General features: G+C 39.5%; 1 protein-coding gene across 3 annotated transcripts; it reads left to right on the top strand.

The window, feature by feature from the left end:
* The first annotated feature begins 1233 nt into the window (after positions 1-1233).
* Positions 1234-23009, top strand: CUNH7orf57 (chromosome unknown C7orf57 homolog). 3 transcript variants are annotated; one of them, XM_058582000.1, is made up of 9 exons: positions 1234-1355; positions 1945-2017; positions 5425-5610; positions 8164-8272; positions 10446-10602; positions 13773-13870; positions 15231-15424; positions 16449-16463; positions 21964-23009. In XM_058582000.1, the coding sequence occupies exons 2-9, from the start codon at positions 1963-1965 to the stop codon at positions 22008-22010; spliced, it is 861 nt and encodes a 286-aa protein (XP_058437983.1). In that variant the 5' UTR covers positions 1234-1355; positions 1945-1962; the 3' UTR covers positions 22011-23009. The 3 variants fall into 3 exon arrangements, with proteins under 3 accessions (XP_058437983.1, XP_046307509.1, XP_046307500.1); XM_046451544.2 differs by having other exon boundaries at positions 1236-1355; positions 15183-15424; XM_046451553.2 differs by lacking the exon at positions 16449-16463 and having other exon boundaries at positions 15183-15424.
* The last annotated feature ends 387 nt before the right edge of the window (positions 23010-23396 follow it).

Below are 23396 nucleotides of genomic sequence, written 5' to 3'. Positions count from 1 at the left end.
ATTAATTCCTTCCACAAAAATTATCTTCTATTTACCCAGTTCCTATATTACCTGCCTTCTACTAGATTTATAAAGGCTACACTTGAGTAACAGAAGCAGTACTTTGTTTAGTTCAAGTGGTTCAATAATCACCATTATGAAATGCTTTGATTTAAAAAAATTCAAGGGCTGGGGATATAGCTCAGTTGGTAGAGTGCTTGCCTAGCATGCACAAGACCCTGGGTTCAATCCCCAGCACCAAAAAAAAAAAAAAAAAAAAAAAAAAAATTCAATAAGAGAAAATCAAGTCTACTTACAGTTGCCTCAGCTGTGGTAACCTTTCTATGAAGATTCTAATAGTTTATCCTTAACTTTCCCAAAGGGTTAACCCTGGGAAATTACCCCACCATCTGGCCCAGGTGGGCATGAAGCTTTCTAAGTGTCTCCTCCCTACCTTTGCCAAAGCTATTGTTGCCCACTGACTTCATCAAGCACTTGCCAGATAATTTCCATTCTTGTGAAGCGTAATTCCTAATATAATTATTGGGGTTTTTGTGAACCTTAATCCAGCAAAGGCTCACTATTAAAGTCAAGGGTTTGAAACTGTAAACACTATACTGTAGAAATATAGTTAAGAACTTTTTAAAGAGGTTCCTGGGCTTACAAAACAGGAATATTCCCCAAAAATGAAGGTATAAGGAAGAACATTTACATGATAATTTTACCACTAATATGCAACTGGCAGAAATGTCCATTTGCTGAGTTTTACCAAGTATGCATTTCTCTCTCTCTCTCTCTAATGCACTAAACAAGCAAGAGACTTAGTAAGCAAATTCTTTCTAAATTCTTTTGTTAGATGCAACATCACTCTCTCATTTGCCTGGTAAAGGTTTATCTATTGAAGCTTTTTTCTTAAGGTCAGTTACCCTTGCTTGGCGAGCGTGGCGGAAATTCCTAGTTTTTCTGGATCACTGTGCAGTTTTTGGACTACTGTGCAGTAACTGGGGTTCCAGTGGGTGGGTGGGGCGGTGTGACACGAGGAGGTCCTAAGCCCGGCCCCGCCCCGCCCCATAGTCACACCACGCCCTAGCCCCAATGACCACCCCTCCCCAAGCTCCAGACGGTTGACAGGTGGCGCCTGCGCTCTGCCCAGGTCCTGATTGGCCTACTGGCACTCCTCAGGTTTCCCCTATTGGCCAGTGGCACTCTTACTGCACCTGTGGGTTGGCTGCTGGACGTTGCCCTGGCAACGAGGGGCTGTTGTGGTTTCGCGCCGCGCTGGGAGTTTCGGGTTGGTTCCCGCCCACCCGCCCGCCGCACACAAAATTTAGTCCTGAGTGCTGTAGGCAGCAGCCAAGGAGACCCTGGGCGGACAGGTGAGCCTGACCGGCGGGGGCGGAGACCACCGCGGGACCTTGGTGCAATCCCAAGTCCTGCAGCCTTTGATTATCTGTGGTATACCCAATATGTACTTGCTGAGTACTGGGAGTGCAAGTTCTCCTTGTTGTGATGGTTCCTTGATCTTGCTGTTTATCCGCACGACCTGCCCCCTTCTGTACGCCCGGCATGCATTCACGTGCCTGGCTGCTTGTGTCCCGACTGTATAACCTGTATGATGTGCCCCTGCTGTGTTGTGTATCCAGTGTGGACTGAACCTTGCTGGGTGTTTGGCGTGCGTTTGTACCTGCTGTGTACCCTGCATGGATGTACAAGCACTTGTGTGTTGTGAGGCATCTTCAGGCATAGGAGGTGAAGGTGGGCAGGACTTGCTAGATGGAGTGGGGTGGGCAACTCTGCAGATGCAGCTCGCAGGGAGTCAGGCCAGCAGCGAACCCTGGGAGCTGCATCTGTAGAGTGTCCCCTGTCCCCCACTCCACCCCGACCCCGCATCTAGCAAGTTCTGCCCGCCTCCACCTTTTATGCCTGAAGATGCCTCACAAGTGCGTTATCTGTCTCTTCCCGCAGCGCTGTCTGCTTCTGGCCATGAGGAACACCAGCAAGGAGGTGCAGGGTGTCTCACACCGCTACGCTCCCTGTGGTGAGTGAGTTGTTCAGATGGTGGAGGTCGGGAGCTAGAAATAATGCTTGAACATTTCTTTGTAATAGTTAACCCTGTATAAATCTCACGTTGTTTTCCTGAATGTCGACTAGGGAACTCCCCCCACCCCCAGTTGTTTTTCCCAGGTATTTTATTGACTTCTAAAACCCTAACCAAATTAAATATTTCTTGCTTTAAGTGGCTGGATGCAGAAAACAAGTATTCAGTGGAGGTTCATGGCTTATGTACCAGGGGATGAAGTTGAGAAGGGAAGGAAGAAGTCTTGAGATGCTGTCTTCTTTTTGTTTTTACTCCACTTTATTTTGGAAGGAAGAGAATAGAGAAGAGAGTACAGGTGCTCAGATGTAAGGGACAAGTTGGAGCAGTTCTTATATGCTCAGAAAGGAAACAAAGGCCCTTCATATACTCTAAATGAACTTATAGGTGTGACTGTTACCACTATTGGCAACCCAGGCCATGCTGTGTATTGGAGGAGAAGGGTTTGGATTCTTAGACAGCCTTCTCCTGGAGCTCTTTCTCCCCCTATCCCTTCGTGTATGTGAGACAGGTGGTGACTCTTTTACTTATTTGAGCCCTTTCTCTCTGAGCTCCTCCTTTGCATTCATTTATAAATGGATTATAGTTCAGTGCTTGCCCAAGCTTCCAGTAATGAGAAGGTAGAAGATACACTGTTCTCTGTGGATTAATTAGTAATCAAAACAGAGAGAGGAAAAATAAAGCAAGAATCAAATATCCTCTCTCCAAGAGAGGAAATCTTTGAGCTGAACCTGATCAGAGCATGAAGCTGCTAAATTCTTATTTTTAATTAGTAGATTGATTTTCTGTGATCTTTTGTGTAATTCTTTAAGGCTTTCCCAATGTTTCTTTAATTTTCCAAAACTTATAGTATTGATTTAGCTGTTTAATGTCCTTTAGGTACTTAAAAGATTTTCCATGTTAAATATCATTCATTTTTATGCAGTGAACCCAGCTTTAGTAGAAATTGGATGTCTAAGCTATCAAGCTTTAAAGGATGATAACTTCTTGTTTCCAGGCCCTGAGCAAACTGATTGATTCAGTACTATTTTCCTATGTATGACTGTTAAGGTTTGTCCCAGTGACATAATCAATAGGATATATATAGGATATCTACCTATATATGGAGAAAGGGAGTCTTATTTTAAGGAACTGGCTCAAACAATTATGCAGCAATAAGATGAAATCTGCAGGGCAGGCTGGGACTAGATTGCAGTTCAAGTTAAAAATCCATCTGAGGCAAAAGGCCTCTTCCTCAGAGGATCTCATTCTTCTCCTTAAGACTTTTAAATAATTGGATGGAGCTCACCCATATTGTGGAAGATCATCTGCTTTACTCGAAGTCCACTGATTTAATTTTTTGGGTTTTTTTTTTTGTACCAGGGATTAAACCCAGAGGCACTTGACCACTGAGCCACATCAACATCCTTTTTATTTATTTGTTTTTTAAATTTTGAGACAAGGTCTCACTAAGTTGCTCAGGGCCTCAATAAGTTGCTGAGGCTGGCTTTGAACTCGTACACAGTCACTTCTGCCTCAGCCTGCCGAGTTTCTAGGATTACAGAAGTGCACTACCATCTCTGGCTTGTCCAGTGATTTAAATGTTATTTTTATATAAAAATATACCTTAATTGAAACATCTAGAATAATGCTGAACCAATATCTAGGTACTGTGTTACAGTCACACTGATACAAAAAGTTTGCCTCACATCTGTCATGAACTGGGTATTGTCTTAATGTCATGAATTTTGTCACAGTACAGTCTGATAAGTGCTATCAAATATACTCTGTCACTGTGTCTCAAAGAATTTGAATCTTTTGAATATCGTATTTTTCCTAGATTTTGTTTATAAGCTTTTTAATCAGTTGTGAGGATTTTTTTCTTACATTTGGGCATCTGAATAATCAACTTTGAATGCAAAGAAGTAGCTAAAATCACCTACAGTCTTGATGCCCCAGACCTCTTCTCTCTGTAAGGTCATAAATAAACACTAACAACTCCAGGTCCTGAGATTTTGCCAACCTCCCCAGCTATTTATAGAAGCTCCTCCATCTATTCTCCGTGGAGCCTTATAGGCAAGCCTATAGGGTCTGCTCTGGATTCCATCAGCTCAAGGCTTAGGCAGCCTCTTTAATTCTCTGGGTCATGCACACAGAGTTCCTTTCCCTTTCTGTGTTGAATTCATGTCACAGTGCAGAGGAAGAACAGGGGGCAAGCTCTCTCATTTTCCTGTCCTTCCCGCTCCCTGCACTATTTTGCCTACGTCACAATAAAAGCCACATGATCTATACTCATCCAACTTAAATCTTTCCCAAAGGAAAGTCCTTAGGAATATCAGGCCTATGAAGATTTTCTAGAATATGTGTTTGTTCTGGTGAAATGATTCCCTCATTGCCTCCTTTCCCTCTTTAATACTCATCCAGGCCTCTGATACGTTTTCTTGCCACTGTGGCCTCCAGCACAGTGAAGCCAGTTGAGGGGCTTGTGTGGAAATGGGTTGCTGACTCCAAAACAACAGTTTGCAGTCTGCTGCCAGGGTGGTGGAAGGGAGCCAGGCAGGAGCTGCCATCACAGGTGTTCATTTCATGAGGCTTCCTTGCTTGCCTTCCTGCTCTTGTAAAATTGGTAAACATGTTTAATCAGACTATTGTTCCTGTGACTGGATTTATATTTCAGTATTTTTAACATATTAAGTTCATCAAATGTTGGTCAACATTTTACCACACACTTCATAGTCTTACCTGTAATGTTCTGTGTGAATTAAAATTTTTAAGGATTGCATACTTCCAGCATAACTAGGAATACACTTAAGTCTTCATTTTATGTAGGTGAGAGATTGAGGCAGACAGGCTGGGCTTGGATACCTGTCTAGGAAGTTAGCACACCAGTGGAAGAAACTGGGGCTCTTTGGGAGGAAGGTCAAACCACATCAGAGAAACAGGACTGGCAGGGCTGAGTAGGAGGTGCTTTTCCTTCTCTTGGCAAGAGTGGTTGGCATATTGTTATTATCATTATTTTGCAGTTCTGGTTAGTATTCTACCACTAACCTATGTCCACTGATCTTTTTATTTTCTGTTTTGAGACAGGAAGGCCCAGACTGATCTCAAACTTCCAATCCTCCTGCCTCAGCCTCCTGAGTCTCTGGGATTACTGCACCTGGGCTGGTGATTGGCATTTTTGTGGTCTCTAGGGACTTAATTGTCCTCCTGGTCCCAGGTGTTCAGAGAGGGCTCATGTGCTCTGCTCTGTCATGTGTGCTGCCCTGACTGCTTGGTCTGCACAGTCTCAAAGGGGACAGGAGCCCTTCCCTGATGCCAGCATTTCCTACAACCCACACTTAACAGTGAAGCTCTGCTTCCCTCCTGTCTAGATTGGTATTACCACCTGCCCACAAAGCGCTCTGAGAAGGCTGTGGATGTCCCACCAGCGTCCCAGATCCCAGGACTTAGTAATCTGGAAGAATCACACAATGGGAACACACCTGGGACTAGGAAGTACTGGATAAAAGAAACGGACTCAGAATATGTGAAGCTTGCAAAACAAGGCGGCAGACCTGGTAAGCCCTCTGCATGCTCAGTGGCTTTGTGAGCAGGGTAGGGGTGTTATAATTTCATCCATACAAAAATATATAAAATATATTTACTATAAAATCTATAACTTTTGCCCAAGGCCTTTAGAAGTTTAGACTCACTGAGTAAGTTGAAGATGTGTATAATCTCCAGGGGGAAATGGTTTTTGTGATGTTAGACTGAAAAGACTTTGGATTCACACAATTGGTTATGTAAGATATTTTTTCTGAGTGTTACCTTTGGAATCATTATTTCCATCGGCCCCCCCCCCCCTTATTTTGTTATTGCAAGGAGAATTTCAGGAAATTGTGCATTTCAAGAGATCTACTTTTGCCCTGTAATGTCCCTTGTTTGATTCAACCAATTCCTGGCTAATTTGTGAAAATTTTTTTTTTCTTGCTTATTGTCATTTCCTCTATCCTTATTATATATAGATTTTAAATAATGTTTCAATGGTAATGTTGATGAAAGTCAATTTTAATGCAATATTTCATTGAAAAAGTTCTGATTGAATATTTGAAAACTGAGGCATATTGAGTTCAGTAGAAATCACTGATCAGAGGGTTGAGGGAACATCTCCCAAATGTCTCACTGCTAGCCTTTGGGAAAAGTGGCAATGACAAATACTAAACTTTTCTTTTTTCCCCTTTGCCTGCTATCATCCATACAGAGAATGTCGTAGGGATAATGAAAAACAAAATGGCCATATCTGTGCTGCTTTAACATTAAAAAGTCCATAACAACCCATTTACCTGACTACGCCTAAAGTAGGTAGAAGACCTAGACACTGCCTTCCCCTGCCATTGGTTGACAGAACACTAGTGGGATAACTGGCAAAATTGGAATGAGTTCTGTAAATTAGATAAAAGTATTGCATCAATACTGCCTCAGTCATCTTTGCAACACTCTGACAAAATCCCTGAGATAAACAACTGGGGAGGAGGAAAGGTGGATTTTGGCTCACAGTTTCAGGAGTTGCCATGCATGATCACTTGGCCCAGTTGTTTTGGGGACTGTGAGGCAGTGCATCATGATGGAAGCACATGGTAGAAAACGTTGCTTATTTCATTGCGGCCACCAAGCAGAAAGACATAAGGGGCTGCTTCCCAATATTACCTTTAGGAACTCACCACCAATGACCTACTTCATCCAGCTAGGCCCTACCTCCTAAAATTTTCATTGCCTCCCAGTAGCACCATGAGCTGGAGACCAAGCCTTCAACACATGAGTTTTGGGGGAACATTTAAAATTCAAATTATAACAAATAGCAATATTCTCAGTTTGATCATCATGCTGTGATTATGTAAGGACTGTCTTTTTGAAACATCCACTGAAACTGAGGATGAAGGGAAATGCTGTCTGCAACAGATTACCCAACAGTTCTGAAAACAGTAATCACAATGATATTTTTGGTAGTGGAGGTTAAACCAAAGATTCTTTACCACTAAGCTATATACAAGTCCTTTTTATATTTGATTTTAAGATAGGGTCTCACTGAATTGCTGAGAGTCTTCCTAAGTTGCTAAGACTGTCCTTGAACTTGTGATTCTTGTGCCTCAGTCTTCTGAGTTTCTGGGATTACAGGCAAGTTTTTTATTTTGTTATTGCAAGGAGTTTTTTATTTTGTTATTGCCCCATAATGATAATAATTTTGATGATGATTAAAACATAGAGAAAGAAAATGATCAGATAAAATGAAGTGAAGGTCAGAGGAGGAACCCATACTATTGTAACTTTTCTACAAGTCTGAAATATTTAATAAAAATTTTTGAAGTGAAAAATGGGAGATTAAAAATTTCTTACTGAGATTATTAAATCAATACATTTTCTCTGCTGTCACGAGTATTATTATTATCATTTTGCTGTTGATTATCTGGCAAAATCAGTTCTTCCCACCAGAAGCCTTTTCATAGCAGCAAAGGGGAGGGATAGAAGCTAGAAAGTCAGCTGGTGAGCCAGGAACAAAACTGAGTCTCTGAGAAGGAGCCTTGAGATTTTTTTCCCCTTCAGATTGGCTAGAAAAGCCAAGATAAATTCCCCAGGGACCACCCACCTGGAAACCTGAAGAGGAGGGCTTCTTCTGGAAATAGTTGAATTGGGTGGAGGGAAGAGTCAAGGACAGCCTGACAATGATAAAAGAGGCCATCTAGGCTTGGATTGTTCTAGGCTCAGAGAATGGCCTAGAGTAACTGAGGTAAGGGAGCAGCAAGCACAGCTTCTGGGGACCTAAGGAGAGTAGTGATGATATTGGCAAGGTGCCCGCTCAGGACCAGGAGATCTTTCCAGATCCTTGAGGAAAAGAGAGATAGGGGTGAGTGGTTCACATGGGTCATCCCTGTCTGAATGTGAAACTGGACCCTTTGGACCTTCACCTGTTAGCCCATGCAGAGGCAGGTGGGGGTCAGGAATGCTCTGGTAGCCCCCAGTCCTGAGGCAACCTCAGGGTGATGGCACAGTTCCTCTTGTTACACTTCCACTGGTTGTGCCTTCTATTGTGTGAGCAACAAGCCCACACGCAACCCTGTCTCATTCTTTTTGAGATCTGCTGAAGCATTTTGCCCCTGGCACGAGGCAAGGCTCCCCGGTGGCCTATGCCCTACCCGACTGGTACATCCACCACAGCAAGCCACCCACGGCCCACCAGCATGAGTGAGTATCTTGAAGCACCCACATTTTTTTAATTGAAAAAATAGTCCAATTTGTACTTTTAAAAATATAAATATCTAATACTGATAGCAAGTGTGTGATATCACAGGTCCAGGTACTATTTTTCAATAGCTAGCTCTTTAGGAAATATAGCAGAGTTGTCAGAAAACCAAAGTTGGAGAAACATGGAGCATCTTGTGTCCCCCTTGAGGTGTGGGTCTTTGGCTGCTTATTGGTAAATAGCTTCAGATTTTCTGTTTTCTGACACGTGGGATATCCCCATGTCTGTTGGCTGCAGAAACAGCAGCCTGTCTAAAGCTTTCTGATACAGATGAAATACACTAGATACAGCTAGAAATGGAGGTACATCTAAGTTTCTATAATGATTATAGAATTGTAGGGAGCCGTTGTCCCCTACAATGTTTGAAATGAATTCCTGTTTGTGTTATGTAAACTTGACCCTCCAAACCACCTCTCTTGGACTGAGAGAAAGCATGAACAATCATTTTGGTTTTTCGTTTTTATTTTCCTTGTAAGATAGGACCACCATAGACATGCTTCTAAGCTATTATCTGGTGTCATCTGACTGAGGGTTCTGTTCATGGTCACAGAGTGATTTTTTTTTTTTAATTTTTTATTGTTGGTTGTTCAAAACATTACATAGTTCTTGATATATCATATTTCACACTTTGATTCAAGTGGGTTATGAACTCCCATTTTTACCCCATATACAGATTGCAGAATCACATCAGTTACACATCCATTGATTTACATATTGCCATACTAGTGTCTGTTGTGTTCTGCTGCCTTTCCTATCCTCTACTATCCCCCCTCCCCTCCCCTCCCCTCCCCTCCCCTCTTCTCTCTCTACCCCCTCTACTGTCATTCATTTGTCCCCCTTGTATTATTTTTCCCTTTCCCCTCACTACCTCTTGTATGTACTTTTGTATAACCCTGAGGGTCTCCTTCCATTTCCATGCAATTTCCCTTCTCTCACCCTTTCCCTCCCACCTCTCATCCCTGTTTAATGTTAATCTTCTTCTCATGCTCTTCGACCCTACTCTGTTCTTAGTTACTCTCCTTATATCAAAGAAGACATTTGGCATTTGTTTTTTAGGGATTGGCTAGCTTCACTTAGCATAATCTGCTCTAATGCCATCCTTTTCCCTGCAAATTCTATGATTTTGTCATTTTTTAATGCAGAGTAATACTCCATTGTGTATAACTGCCACATTTTTTTTATCCATTCATCTATTGAAGGGCATCTAGGTTGGTTCCACAGTCTTGCTATTGTGAATTGTGCTGCTATGAACATCCATGTAGCAGTGTCCCTGTAGCATGCTCTTTTTAGGTCTTTAGGGAATAGACCAAGAAGGGGAATAGCTGGGTCAAATGGTGGCTCCATTCCCAGCTTTCCAAGAAATCTCCATATTTCAGGATTTTGATTTTCCTGCTTTTGTTGTGTTTTGTTTGTTTGTTTGGATAGGTAAAAAGAACACATAAAATTTATGCCATGCCTAAGGCATGGGAATATTAGACTTCTCTCATTTTAAAAAATGAATATTCTGTTTGCCTGCCTTGCATAAGGTCCTGGGTTGACCCCCGCCCCCCGACCCCTGCCACACACACACAAGAATAATTTGTACTAAGTGCAGTAGGAAAAATGAATGAGGCACTGTAAAACAGAAAGGGGTGCAGAGAAATTTGGAGATGTCTCTTCCGGGTATGGTGTCAGTGTGGGAAGATCAGTTTAAGTTTAAATTTAAATTTAAACACACACATTAAAAATGACTGTCCAACAAAAAATTATTATCTTAATTATAATGTTAAGTGGTAAATGTTTAGGGATGTTTAGCTCTTTGAACAGGACAAAATAGTAGATGCTATTCTAAAAGAAATAATTATAAGTTATCTGCTTCATAAATTTGTATTTTAATATACCTATTTTTAGTCACATGAGACTGATTTCTGAGTTGACCTCCTGATCCTGGGGGGCTGTCCTGGAGAAGGGTGCATGAGTTTATTCAGCATGAGCAGAGTGGGGGAAGGCCATCTGTGTCTTTGAGGAAGATGGATGATTCCTATATAAAGAGTGGGAAAGGGGTTGAGAAGAGAAGAGAGAGAGAATGAAATGGTGCTAGGTACCAGGCCATAACTGTCCCTTCTGTTCCTGCAGAGTTCCTGTGGTCTCCATGCCAGACTACATGGTGTATGAAGAATTCAACCCTGGTCAGGCCAACAGTAACTATGAATCCAGAAGAGGGCCCTTTGACTTTGACATGAAAACGGTTTGGCAAAGAGAGGCCGAGGAACTAGAAAAGGAGAAGAAAAAGGTGCCCTCATAAATAGATGGCATCTGCATCTGCTTTGTTTCCATGTCTCCCTGAGTAATTAAGGGATGAACTTGTTAGCTCCTGCCAGTGTGTCTTAAGATGCCCATAACATTGTTCTTGTACTCAGAATTTTAAGTTTCATTCTACTAAAAGGCAAGCCTGACACTGTTGTCATTTTCTTTTTGTAAATATTGATTTTATAGGTAAGGTTACCTTTTATTAACTGTTTTTCAACCAGTTAATACATATGTAGGGGAAATCTGGCATAGCACTATGATTTGGTACATGTAGGAAGGATATCTTGCTTCTGATATCTTTGCACTTTAAGTCTTTAAGTTGAATTTTTTCCTGGAATTTCCTCACTAGAAATAAAGTAAGAGAAAAGGAATTCTTTTTTTCTGTACAAACTCCCAGGGGTATATTTGATTACAAAGGGGAGACAGATCTCTGAACTGAAGACTTCTTAGGCAATTTGCATTTTTTGAATGTGCAAATATTTACAAAGTGGTAATCAATTTCCAAGACAGGTTTGCTAGTTGTCTTATAAAAGAGTAATTTTGGAGACGTGTCTCCTAATACTCTATATTCAATACTTAGTATTTTTTATCTATTCCTTTTAGATATACATGACAATAGAGTATATTTTGACATATTATACATATAATATATGGAGTATGATATTCTAATTAGGATCCCATTTTGTGGTTGTTATGTGATGTGGAGTTTCACTGGTCACATACTCATATATGAAAGTTATGTCCAATTCATTCTACTGTCTTTCCTATTCCCTTCCCCAATCTCCCTTCCCTTATTCCCCTTTGTCTACTCCAATGAACTTCTATCCCCCACCCTACCATTGTGTGTGAGCATCCGCATATCAGAGAGACTGAATTGGTTGATGGGTGGTTGAGATCTCTTGATAGAAGCCTGTCTGGTCTCCTGGCTTCCTCTTGGGTACCTCCAGGATCTCCAGGGACCACAGTAAGGCCCCTGGCCCCATTGAGGGCTTGACATTGCTATTAGCACTAAGGTCTGAAATTAGTCTTTGTGTTTGAGACATTGGGATTTATGAGTGAAATAATGAAGTTTGTATTAAATATGGCAATACTGTTTTGATACTGAGAACGAGAGCCAACACCATTGTTATTTGAGTATTGAGGAAACTAGGTGTATCTTAGGCACATCCTACTGATTCCCAGGCCTCACTTATCAGTATCCTGGTATGTAGAGGACCCTCAGTTTATTTGGAGACTTGGGTGGCTGAGTACGAAGTACAGCATGAGTTGGCTGCAATGGGCCGCTTGTTTATTCTTCAAGCCATCCCCAGTGTTCCACTGTCATTCTGGCTTTGGGCCATTAGCATGTGTATGAAAGTGGAATGGACTCTTAGGGATCAGGCCTGTTTCTCAGTGTTATATAAGTGACCAGTTACACTGAGCTGAAATCTTGAGCACATGGATGTTAACCACAGTTAGAGTACAGAGCTAGAGAAATTTTAAAACAGTAAATGCTGCATCACTGACAAATTAAATGTGGTTATTTATTTAGTAACCACTTTAAAAAATTGTGCTGAGGGCTGCACAAATGCCTGAAGCCAATCTGCCTTCCCTTGCCTAGCATGCTGAGGAGTGATGATGTCCAAGAGTTCAAGACACTGACACTGAATAGGTAACAGCTGAAGGCATGGGGTATTGGGTAACTTAGGCATGAGCCACATCGGAGAAGGGCCCAGACTGCCTCAGCAAGATCACATCATCCTCACTTAGGACAAAGATTACCTAGGAGTATTTATTAGGCTAAGGTGGGGGAGTTCTTTGATTTGATTTTCTTCTTGTATCTTATAAGTCCTTTTGGCAAAGGTACAGTGAGAACTTGAACCTGAGAAGTATCACAACACTGAACTAGCAGGTTGTACTAGAATTTCCTCCTGCCACTCTGTAGCCTGTCATCTATGTCCTAGGAAAGATTATGGGATGCAGCACTTTCCACAACCATGCCCTGACCCCTCCCTTAGCATGTGAAAGATGCTTGAGAGTATTTAAGGCAAATATGCTACTGGTTGTTAGCCAGAACTCAAAGGATCTTGCTCACTTGCTGGGTGATTAGAAGGGTTTTGTTAGCATCTTTTCTTCTTGTAAATGCTGATATACTTCCATGGGTTTTGCTTGCTTTTTTTTTTCTGTTTCTACTACCATTTATATTGTTTTTAAAAATAAGATACAAATTGAATACAGGTCGCTGTTTGTATAGTACTGTTGGATAAGTTTTGACTAATGTATGCGTTGTGTGAACACCACAGCCATTGAGCTATAGAGCAGTTCTGTCACCACCCGAGTTTCTCAGCCCCTTTTTCATCAACACCTCATGACTCCTAACCCTGGCAGGCAATGATCCGTTTTTTTAGTGTTATGTAGTCCTTGACACCTGGCTCTGCCACCTGCCACGTGGCCTTATGCATTTGCGATGCAGCCAAACTGTTAGGAGTGTCTGAGCCTGGTTCCTCTGTATTGTGGAGAGGTGTTTCGTTATGGGCCATTTGTACTATTATGGTGCAATTTGTCCATTCACCTGTCAATGGACATTCAGGTCACTTGCAGTTCTTGGTGATTATTACTAAAACCGATGTGAACCTTGGCATGCATGGCTTTTGTGGGAACATATGTTCCAATTTCCTCTGGAAGTTCCATCTGGATGGGACCTCTCATAGAGCCTCCAGCATTTCCCAATAAGTTGTTAATCATTTCTTTCTTTCTTTCTTTCTTTCTTTATTTATTTATTTTTTATTTTTTTTAAAGAGAGAGAGAGAGAGAGAGAATATTTTAATATTTATTTTTCAGTTTTCGGTGGACACAACATCTTTGTTTGTATGTGGTGCTGAGGATCAAACCTGGGCCGCACGCATGCCAGGCAAGCACGCTACCGCTTGAGCCACATCCCCAGCCCAGTTGTTAATCATTTCATTCTTGAGTAGATGGCATCTTTACTAGAATGCAACGCCTTGTCCCTTTTACAAAGCCCTTTTGTTGAATGGGATTATTGTTGGGTTACATTTCATTGTAACTAAATCTATTAAATACCGCATTGAAAGGCTAGTCCTATACAGTTTGTTTGTTTGCTATTCTTGGTGAATTTTCATCTCTTGACTTGGGGATTTGTGTTTCTGCATACAGGTGAGGCTGCCAGCCATTAACTCAAAATATCCAAGCAAAACGGGGACCCCGCTTGGCCCTAAAGACACTGCTGGAAGCAGACTGTCTTTCCCTCCCATGTAAGTGCTCAAACTATGCTGACAGATCTATAAATGAGATTTGGAGTTGCTCTTCCCACTTCTGTCCAAGCATGACAATGACAACATCCAGACAACTTCCTGCAGTCCAGCCCACAAGGCTCTGACCCAGCCTCGCCTTCTCCCCACAGCTGTGCTTTCATTTCTTCCTGACATTGATTTTGCAACTTTGAGCGCATGTCTTCCCTTCTGCATTGTTTGCTGTGCAAGTTTGCATTTTGGGCCACTCATCTTTGCACACTCATGCTGCTTCTCTTGATGTTTTCTGTCACCAAGACCTTAACCCAGAGGTTTGTGCCTGTGAGCATCTGGCTCTGTGTTCAGCTGGAGGGTACATTAGGCATGCTGCCATCTGTTGATCTTCTGGCTGGAAAGGGAAACTCTGAGGCCTATGTGTCTCCTCCCTTTCCCAGAATTCTGGTACACAGCTAAAATAGATGTCATTAATTGCCTGACTAATTCTTCAAATAGCTCTCATCCAATGGGGGAAAACCAGTTATATTAATTACACTGTAATAAATGCCATAAGACTGGGAGGGAGAGAAAGAAAAAAAAGACATATATATGTAAATATGGAAAGGGGTGGAGAGGGAGAAAACCATTAGAATAATACTCTTGACAATGAAGTGATTTATAAGTAAGAAACTTGAGGCTCATAGGGAACAGGTATTTTTGCACTCATCACCTGCTTGAGTTGAACACTCACGCAGCCTCCACCACGTCAACTGCCCTGATCCATGGAGCTCCAGCAGCTGGTGAAAGTCTAAGTGAACAGTGACAAATGATAGGAGATAAAGCCATGTCAAAATGGTGGCAGATAATCTTTAATAAGGACAAGAGAGAACTAATTAAGAAAAAAAAAATCATTATTTAAAGGTGTGATAATTCTGAGCAATCCATTGTGGATTAGACAGTGGTGTTTTTGAAGATTTCCCTGTCAAATGTTTGAATGATTATTAACTTGTAATTGGCTAACAGCAAGAAAAGTTTTGGAAACTGGAATAAACATATTCTCACCCATGTACAAGGGATACTTTTAAAATATGATTTTTATCCTTAAAAATGGAGAAGGAGAGACAGACAAAGGGAGACATACCCAGAGAGATAAAGATAGATGGGAGAGTCAGAAAAGAGAGAGAGAGAGAAGGAATGGAAGAGAGAATGCTCAAGAGCTCCCTTATGCTTTAAGAGCTAGTTAGGCAGCTGACTTATTATCAGTGTGTTCCCTGAATATTGTTTCTGGTTTTTTCATTAACCTTTGTAATTAAGTTTAACATTCATTTTTCTTTTTGAGGCCTGGTCAAAAAACCAGTTCCCCAACAAACTTTTCCAAACTTATTAGCAATGGCTATAAAGATGAATGGTTACAGCAGCAGCGAGCTGATTCCGACAAGAAGACGCCAAAGACGTCCAGGTCCTCAGTGTCATCTCAGTCCACACAGGATCCAGAAGGGTCCCAGGATACAGAGACACCCCAGGATCCAGAGGCTCCTGAAGGCTCTGAGAAAGCTCAAGATGAGGTGCACCCGGCAAGTGGTATGTCCTGCAGATTTTCATTAATTGGGGTGGCAGCAGGCAACTTTATTATCTCACGTTGCATCTCATAATGGAAAATAAGTAATTGAGAAATTATGTTTCCAAACCACAGGAGTATTAAGGTTACAGATAAACATAAGGAAAATACAAGCAAAGCTAATATGTAAGAAAAATCCATGACTTCTGGGGCTTCACATTTTTTTTTTCATTAGAAATTTTGATATTCCATGTAGGGTAACAAACACTTAATGTATAAAATAATATCAATGTTAGTCTCCTGAATCCAAACAGTTATGGTCCTACAATGCTGGTCTTTGACATAAACAGCCAGTCTTCTTCAAGATTGCTTCTCAGAAAGCCCTTTATTTCTCAAAAAGAATGTCAAATTCAAACTCAAAAATTTGAAATTGCTCCATTATCAGCATGTCTTAAGTTTTGAATAATTTAGAACTTTCTCTGTAATTAAATGTTCAGAACACTATATTTTTGTTTTTCAAGAGTCACTGGGAGAATTAGTCTCATTTTCTTGGATGTGTGCACCTTAAAGCCTATCGAGTATTATGCTTTTTTTCCATGGCTCTGTTAATTATTGACCACTTGCCCCTGGGCTTATTAGTTTGTTTTTGGGTCTTTATTTCTTTAATTAGGGGGAAGAAGGCATGTCACGTCTGCTCAGGCATTTGAAGGATTTGAAGGGCTTGTTCCAAATTTTTTTTTGTTGTTGTTTTTTGTGAGCAGCTCTCTGCATGGCTTTCCACAGCCAGTTTCTGGCTGTTTTGGTGGAGGGACATCTGCCAATTAACAGGCTGACTCTCTCCTTTATCCTGATGGAGGAGATGAGTGACAAGTTTGCACAAAATATGGTTTCAAAGTGCCCTTTTGAACTTTACTAAGTTGATGGTGTTTTATGACTTACTGTTGTTTTAAGTAACACAATCTTTTACTAATTCTTCAAATAATTAAGAGTTACTTTAATACTTGGACTTTCCCATTAAACTGAAAAATGATTTATTCTTTATTGCAGAGTCTTCTCCTCCAAGTGAGTATTTATAGAGAAATGGATCTGCACTGAAATACAAAGAGTTTTACACAAAAAAATCAATGGGCAGAGAGTCCTTAAATCTGAGACTGCAGCCTCTGAGCAGCCTTCAGAAGCCTTCTCCAAACTGCATGTATTCTGACTCCAAAAGCCTGTGCCATATATACTTTTGAAATATGCAATCTGTTATCATTAACTGGTCACCTTGCTGTGTAGCAGATTTCTAGAATATATTTCTTCTAACTAAAACTTGATACACTTTGACCAACATCTTTCTATTCTTTATCAAATACTTCCAATACCCCAGCTCCAGCCTCTGATAGCCATCTTTCTACTTTTCTGCTTCTAAGTTTAACATTTTTAGATTCTACATGTGAGATCATATAGTCTTTGTCTGTGCTTGGCTTATTTTACTTAGCATCATGTCCTCCAGGTAACATTCATGTTGTCACAAATAACAGAATTATCTCTGTACATGGCTGAATAGTATTCGATTGTGTATGTATGCCATTTTTTTCTTTATCTGGTCATCTGTTGATGACACTTAGGTTGATTCCATATCTTGGTTACTGTGAACAATGTTGCACTAAAAACGGGAGTGTAGATATTTCTCTGATATACTGATTTCATCTCCTTTGGATATATAAACAGTGGTGAGATAGCTGTATCATGTGGTAGATTTGTTTTTGGTTTCTTGAGGAACCTCTATACTGTTTTCTTTAATGGATGTACTAATTTACAGTCCTATCAACAGTATGCAAAGATCTCTTTTTCTCCACATCCTTGCCAACATTTTTCTTTCATTTTCTTTAAACCAACCATTCTGTCCAATATGGAATGACATTTCATTGTGATTTTAACCTTCATTTCCCTGATAATAGTGATGTTGAGAATTTTTTCACATGCCTCCTGGCTAGTTGTATGTCTTCTTTAGAACAAAATATCTGTCGGGTCCTTTGCCTGCCCATTTTTTATTTTGATATTAATCACTTATCACATGTATGGTTTCCAAATATAATCTCCTACTATATGGGCTGTATTTTCATTTTGCTTATTGGTTCGTTTGCAGTGCATACGTTTTTAGTTGGGTGTGAGCTTATTTGTTTTTGTCGCCTGTGCTTTTGGTGTTCTATACACACAGTCATTTCCAAGACTAACATTTGAGAGATTCTCCCCTGTATTTCTTCTATTTACTTTTATAGTTCAGGCCTTTGATTTTTATATATGGTGTGAAGTGAGGGTTCAATTTCCATTCTATTGAATGTAGATATCCAGTATTCCCAACAACATTTAATGAATCAACTGTCCTTTTCTCACTGTGTATTCTTGTTACATTTGTTAAAAATCAGTTGACTTTAAATGTATGAGTTTGTTTGGAGGTTCTTCCTATTCTATTGTTCTACATGTCAATTTTTGTACCAGTACCATGCTGTTTTGATTACTCTAGCTTTGTAATATATTTTGAAATCAGGTTGCACATTGCTTCCAGCTTTGTTATTTTTGCTCAAGATTGCTTTGGCTATTCTTGGTCTTTTATGGTTCTATATGAATTTTAGAGTTTTTCTTTTTGTTTCTGTGAAAAATGTCATTGGAATTTTGATAGGGATTTCATTGAAATCTGTAGATATTTCTGAACAGGATGGACATTTTAACAATATTAATTCCTATAATCAATGAATATGGAATATCTTTCCATGTATTTGTATCTTAATTTCTTTCATCAATGACTTCAGTGTATAAGCTTTGCATCTCTTTGATTAAATTTAATCCCAAGTAACTTTCTGATGTTGCTGAGAATCAGATTGATCTGTTAGTTTCTCTTTTGGATAGTTCTTTGTTAAATGTATAGAATGCTACTACTGATTTTTGGATGTTGATTTTGCATTCTGCAAGTTTAATATATTCTTTAATCAGTTATAACAGATTTTTTTCATGTTGTCCTTTGGGGTTTTCTATAAATAAGATTATATTGTCAGCAAAGTTTAACTACTTTCTTTCCAACTTAGATGAATTTTATCTATTTTTCTTGCCTAATTGTCTAGTTAGGATGTCTAGTACAATAATGAATAGAAGTAATGAGATTGGGTGTCCTTGACTCATTCCTTATCTTAGAGGAAAAACTTCCACCTTTTTACCATTTTTTATGATGTTAGTTAAGAACTTGTCATATATGCATTTACTATCTTGAAGAACAGTCCTTTTATAATTGATCTGTTGAGAGTTTTTATCAGGTCACAATGTTGAATTTTATCAAATATATTTTCTATGTCTGTTGAGGAGATCACATAGTTTTCTTCTTCTTCTTCTTCTTCTTCTTATTCTTCTTATTATTATTATTATTATTATTATTATAGTTTTGTAGTTACAGTGTATTTGGGTTCATCCTGACAAACTTATACATGCATGGAAATCTCTTTCAGTTCATGATTCCCCCCCATTTCCTTTCCCCCTTTTCCCTCCCATTCTCTCTCCCTCTCCAATTTCCCTTCCTCTACTCTGATAGACTTCCTTTCACTCTTCTATTAATTTGTATTTGATTGTTTTATGGGTTTTTTTTTTTTTTTTGGTACCAAAGTTTGAACCCAGGAGCTCTTAACCACTGAGCCATATCCTTTTTTATATTTTATTTAGAGACAGCGTCTCACTGAGTTGCTTAGGACCTCGGGAAGTTGCTGAGGCTGGCTTTGAATTTAGGAACCTCCTGCTCAGTCTCCTGAGCTGCTGGGCTTACAGGCTCAGACTGCTGTGACCAGTGATTTAATTGGGTCTTTATGTTATCATATCCTTCCCTCCTCCTTTCCTTTATTTTACTCTAGCTTCTACATGTGAGAGAAAACATTGGATCTCTGAGTTTCTGATTTTAACTAATTTCACTTAGCATTATATTCTCCATTTCCATACATTTCCCAGCAAATGCCATAATTTTGTTCTTTTTTATAGCTGAGTAGAACTCCATTGTACATATTCCACAATTTCTTATTCCATTCACCTATTGATGGGCATCTGGGTTGATTTCATAATTTAGCTATTGTAAATTATGCTGCTATTAATGTGGCTGTATCACTGTGGTATGCTGAGATCATAGTGTTCATCCTTTATTATAGCAATGTGGTAAATCACATTTATTGATTTGTGTGTTTTGAATCATTCTTGCATCCCAGGGGTAAATCTGTTTGATAATAGTGCTCTTTAATGTGCTGCTCATTTTAGCTTGCTTGTATTTTGATGAGGGTTTTTGTATCTTTGTTCATCAGGGATATTCACCTGTAATTTTCTTGTAATATCTTTGTCTGGTTTTAGTATGAGGGTAGTGTGGATCTCATAAAATGTTTTTTTTTTTTTTTGGGGGGGGGGGGGGGGGGTATCAGGGATTAAACTCAGGAACACACGACCACTGAGCCACATTCCCAGCCCTATTTTGTATTTTACTTAGAGGCAGAGTCTTGCTGAGTTGCTTAGGACCTTGCTAAGTGCTGAGGCTGGCTTTGGACTCAAGATCCTCCTGTCACAGCCTCCTGAGCTGCTGGGATTACAGGCATGTACCTCTGTGCCCAGCTTCATAAAATGTTTTGAAAGTGTTTTCTCCCCCTACTTTTTTGGAGGAGTTTAATAAGAATTGAAATTTGAATATTTTATAGAATTCAGCAGTAAAGTAATCAGGTCCTGGACTTTCCTGTGATGGAGACTTATTATTACAGATATAAAGGATTCAGTCTCTTTCCTCTTTATTGATCTGTTCAGGTTTTCTGTTTCTTCATGATTCAATCCTGATAGGTTTTAAGTTTGCAGGAATTTCCCCATCTCTTCTAGGTTGTCCAATTTGTTAGTAATTGTTCATAAGTCATCTCATGAGCATTTGTGTTTCTGTGGTATCAATGTAACGTGTCCTCTTTCATATTGTTTTTTTTTTTTTTTCTTTTGGCACCAGGGATTGAAACCAGAGGCACTTAACCACTAAGCCACATCTCCAGTCTTTTATTTTTTTATTTTTTTTTCAATTTTGAGACAGAGTCTTACTAAGTTTCTTAGGGCCTCACTAAGTTGCTGAGGCTGGCTTTGAATTTGCAATCCTTCTGCCTCAGGCTTCTGAGCCACTGGGATTAAAGGCCTGTGCCACCGCACCCAGTTTCTCTTTCATTTCTGGTTTTACTTGAGTCTTCTATTTTTTTCTTGGTCTAGTTAAATATTTGCAGTTTGCTTTCAGAAAATTAACTCTCAGCTTTATTGGTCTTTTCTATTGTTTTTTAAGTATCTATTTCATTTATTCCTGTCTGATCATTATTCCTTCCTTCTGTTAACTTTGGGCTTAGATTGTTCTTTTTAGGAATATCCCCCCCACACACACACACACCCAGTTTAGAAATGCACACGTAGTGACTGCAGAGGTTCACCCGCATGGAATATGTTAGGGTGAATGGTTTTGAGTAGATAAAATTTTCTTTCTCACTAACAAAATACAGTCAAAGGACTACCACTCAGTATTGGTATAAGTTTATCAAGTTTCTGTCAGGAAATACATCATTTAGGTATTAAGTAACCCATGGGCTATGTTAGCAACATGACCTGTTTGGTTCCAGAGAGATATTTAACCATCCAAAATTAACAAAATTTACAATAAACAGCCAAGTGCCTATAATCTGAGAAAAGTGCTTGGTGGATGTGAGCAAGGAGGACTGCACCATGGAAACCCAGCCCCCTCCCTCCCCCTGTGCTGGGGCTGATGGGGCCACATTCTCTCTCACTCGCATTGCCTTTTTATTTCTGCCACTTCCTGACTTCTTCTGTTTCCTATTTCTCCCCATGTCCACTGTGGTTTAAACTTTATAAACAACATTTCCAAACCAGATGGTGCCTTTTTCCTTCTGGCTAGAAAATGCTCCACTTTGAGCTCCTGCCATAACTTTCTGGAAATAAATCTAGTCCAGGCTTCTTATTAATATTTTCTTCCTTCCAGGGGACACAAGATGATTATTGTTACTTTACCCCTGTACCTGCGTAAATGCTGTGTTGTGTCAGAAAGGTGACCTTTAGGTTACGGATTCGGCTTTATACTTTGGCAGGCTTGCTCACATTTGTGAAGGGACATGAGACTTGGAAGAGAGGGGCAGAGGCTGCATAGAGTCTGCTTTCCAGCTGAGGAAGAGGCACATGACTTAAGTGCAGTCGCCTTCCTGAGACTGTGCTCACACTGTTCAGTTATGCTCAGCATGTTGTTACCAGAATCTTTCCGGCATGGATGAGCATGACTCAGAAAGTAAATGTCATTCATGGGGCACTTTGTCCTTTTCTCCCAGTGCCAAAGTTGTTTTCTCATGTTTTCCATGTACAACTGGTCCTGGGAAGTAAGACTCTATGCTAATTTTTGTGTAAACTTTGGGTTCAGTTCTCATGAACAGGTACAGAAATGTTACTTTCTTTTATTTTAAATTAATAAGTGATTTTTTAAAAATGTATTTAAAACATTGCCTTTGTCTACTCATGTATTTACTTTGTGTTGCAGGCCCAGAAGCATCTCCAGCTGCATCGACACCAGCAGAGCTCAAATAAACCTGGGTGTAATTTTTACAATGACATTTTTAGTAGCTAACTATAATACAAATCAGGGCTGTATTTATAAGGCTCCCATTTGTATATTATTAATATAGATTTTTACAGAACAATTCATCTTGCAGCATATTTGGCATTGCTGTGGCATAGACGGTGGAAGCGTTGGGTTTTGTTTCTTGCCTTTCTCTAGGGTGTTAAACACATGGTCAGTAAACACAACCATGGCCTCTATTACCCTTTCCCTTGTTGGCCTGGTAACATCCCAATGTCTTGGGACTGATCACTTCCTCCCTGACATCCACTAACATCACTTCCTGTGTGCCCCATGGTGGGATGGAATTTCTGTGAGATTTTGAACTAGAAGATCAACAGAATAAGCTTCAAGAATCTTCTGTTCTTTGCTCTTTGTAGGAATAATCTTCCTGTTACAAAACAAAATTCCAGAATATGGTGATATCTTTTAGATTTTAAAAAGATTTTATTATACCTTGATGTTTTAAGAACTTAATATAAAACATTGTAACATTTGCTAGTCTTAAATTTTTGCTAATACTTTCAGAATAAACTGAAGTCCATTAAACTAAACACTTATTATTTTGTATCATCTAGGAAAAAATATATATTTAATTTTAATATGTAATTTAGTAGGTATAACAAAAACTTTTTAAGAATCAAGATTGTTGTTTTATAAATGTTGTTCATATAGCATTAAAAATATAGTTTTACATTTTTGACATTTAATTCATTGACTAAATAAGTTTTGACAGGAAAGTTTTTAGGAAACCAATGAGGTTACAGATATTTTAGCTTCTTTTCCCAGAATTAACTTATCATGCATTTGCTCAGCTAAAATTTGTTTTAAATTAATTCATTAACTGGCCTACGTGAGCACTTATATCTATATTGTTTGATCAAACTTATGGTAGTATGGGGGAATACATGCAGTATGTAAGAATGTGAATGGCTGTATGTATTGAATAAAAACAATATACCAATATAGTAAGTTTTTTCCTTTTTTTCTCCCCTTTCCTCCTCTTTCTTTTTTTACCTAATTCCTACCTCATTCCTACACATTCCCACCTTAATGAGAAAAATCATGAGAGACAGCAGAAGTATAGAACTCTTTAGTTCTTTTTTTTTAGGTTATTATAGTAACAGAAACCTGAGGCTTACGAAAAGAGAAGACAAAATTTGGAGAAAGAACTACTGATCAAATCTTGACCTCACCTAGAAGAGCAAGGGTCTGTTATTTAAAAAATGAGTCTTGTAAATTAACTTTTTGGTCAGTAAAATACAGCAAACTTATTATGAAAACAGGAAATTTGCAATTCCATCCACTTGTTTTGAAATAAATGAGTTATTTCTTGAAAAAAATCAAGCTCACAC

This window comes from Marmota monax, unplaced genomic scaffold (genome assembly GCF_021218885.2).
Source record: "Marmota monax isolate L192 unplaced genomic scaffold, Marmota_monax_Labrador192_F-V1.1 WCK01_AAM20220418_F8-fsc00342, whole genome shotgun sequence".
Lineage (NCBI taxonomy): Eukaryota > Metazoa > Chordata > Mammalia > Rodentia > Sciuridae > Marmota > Marmota monax.
The sequence above is the reverse complement of the archived record's forward strand: the minus strand, read 5'-3'. Positions and strand labels throughout refer to the sequence as shown.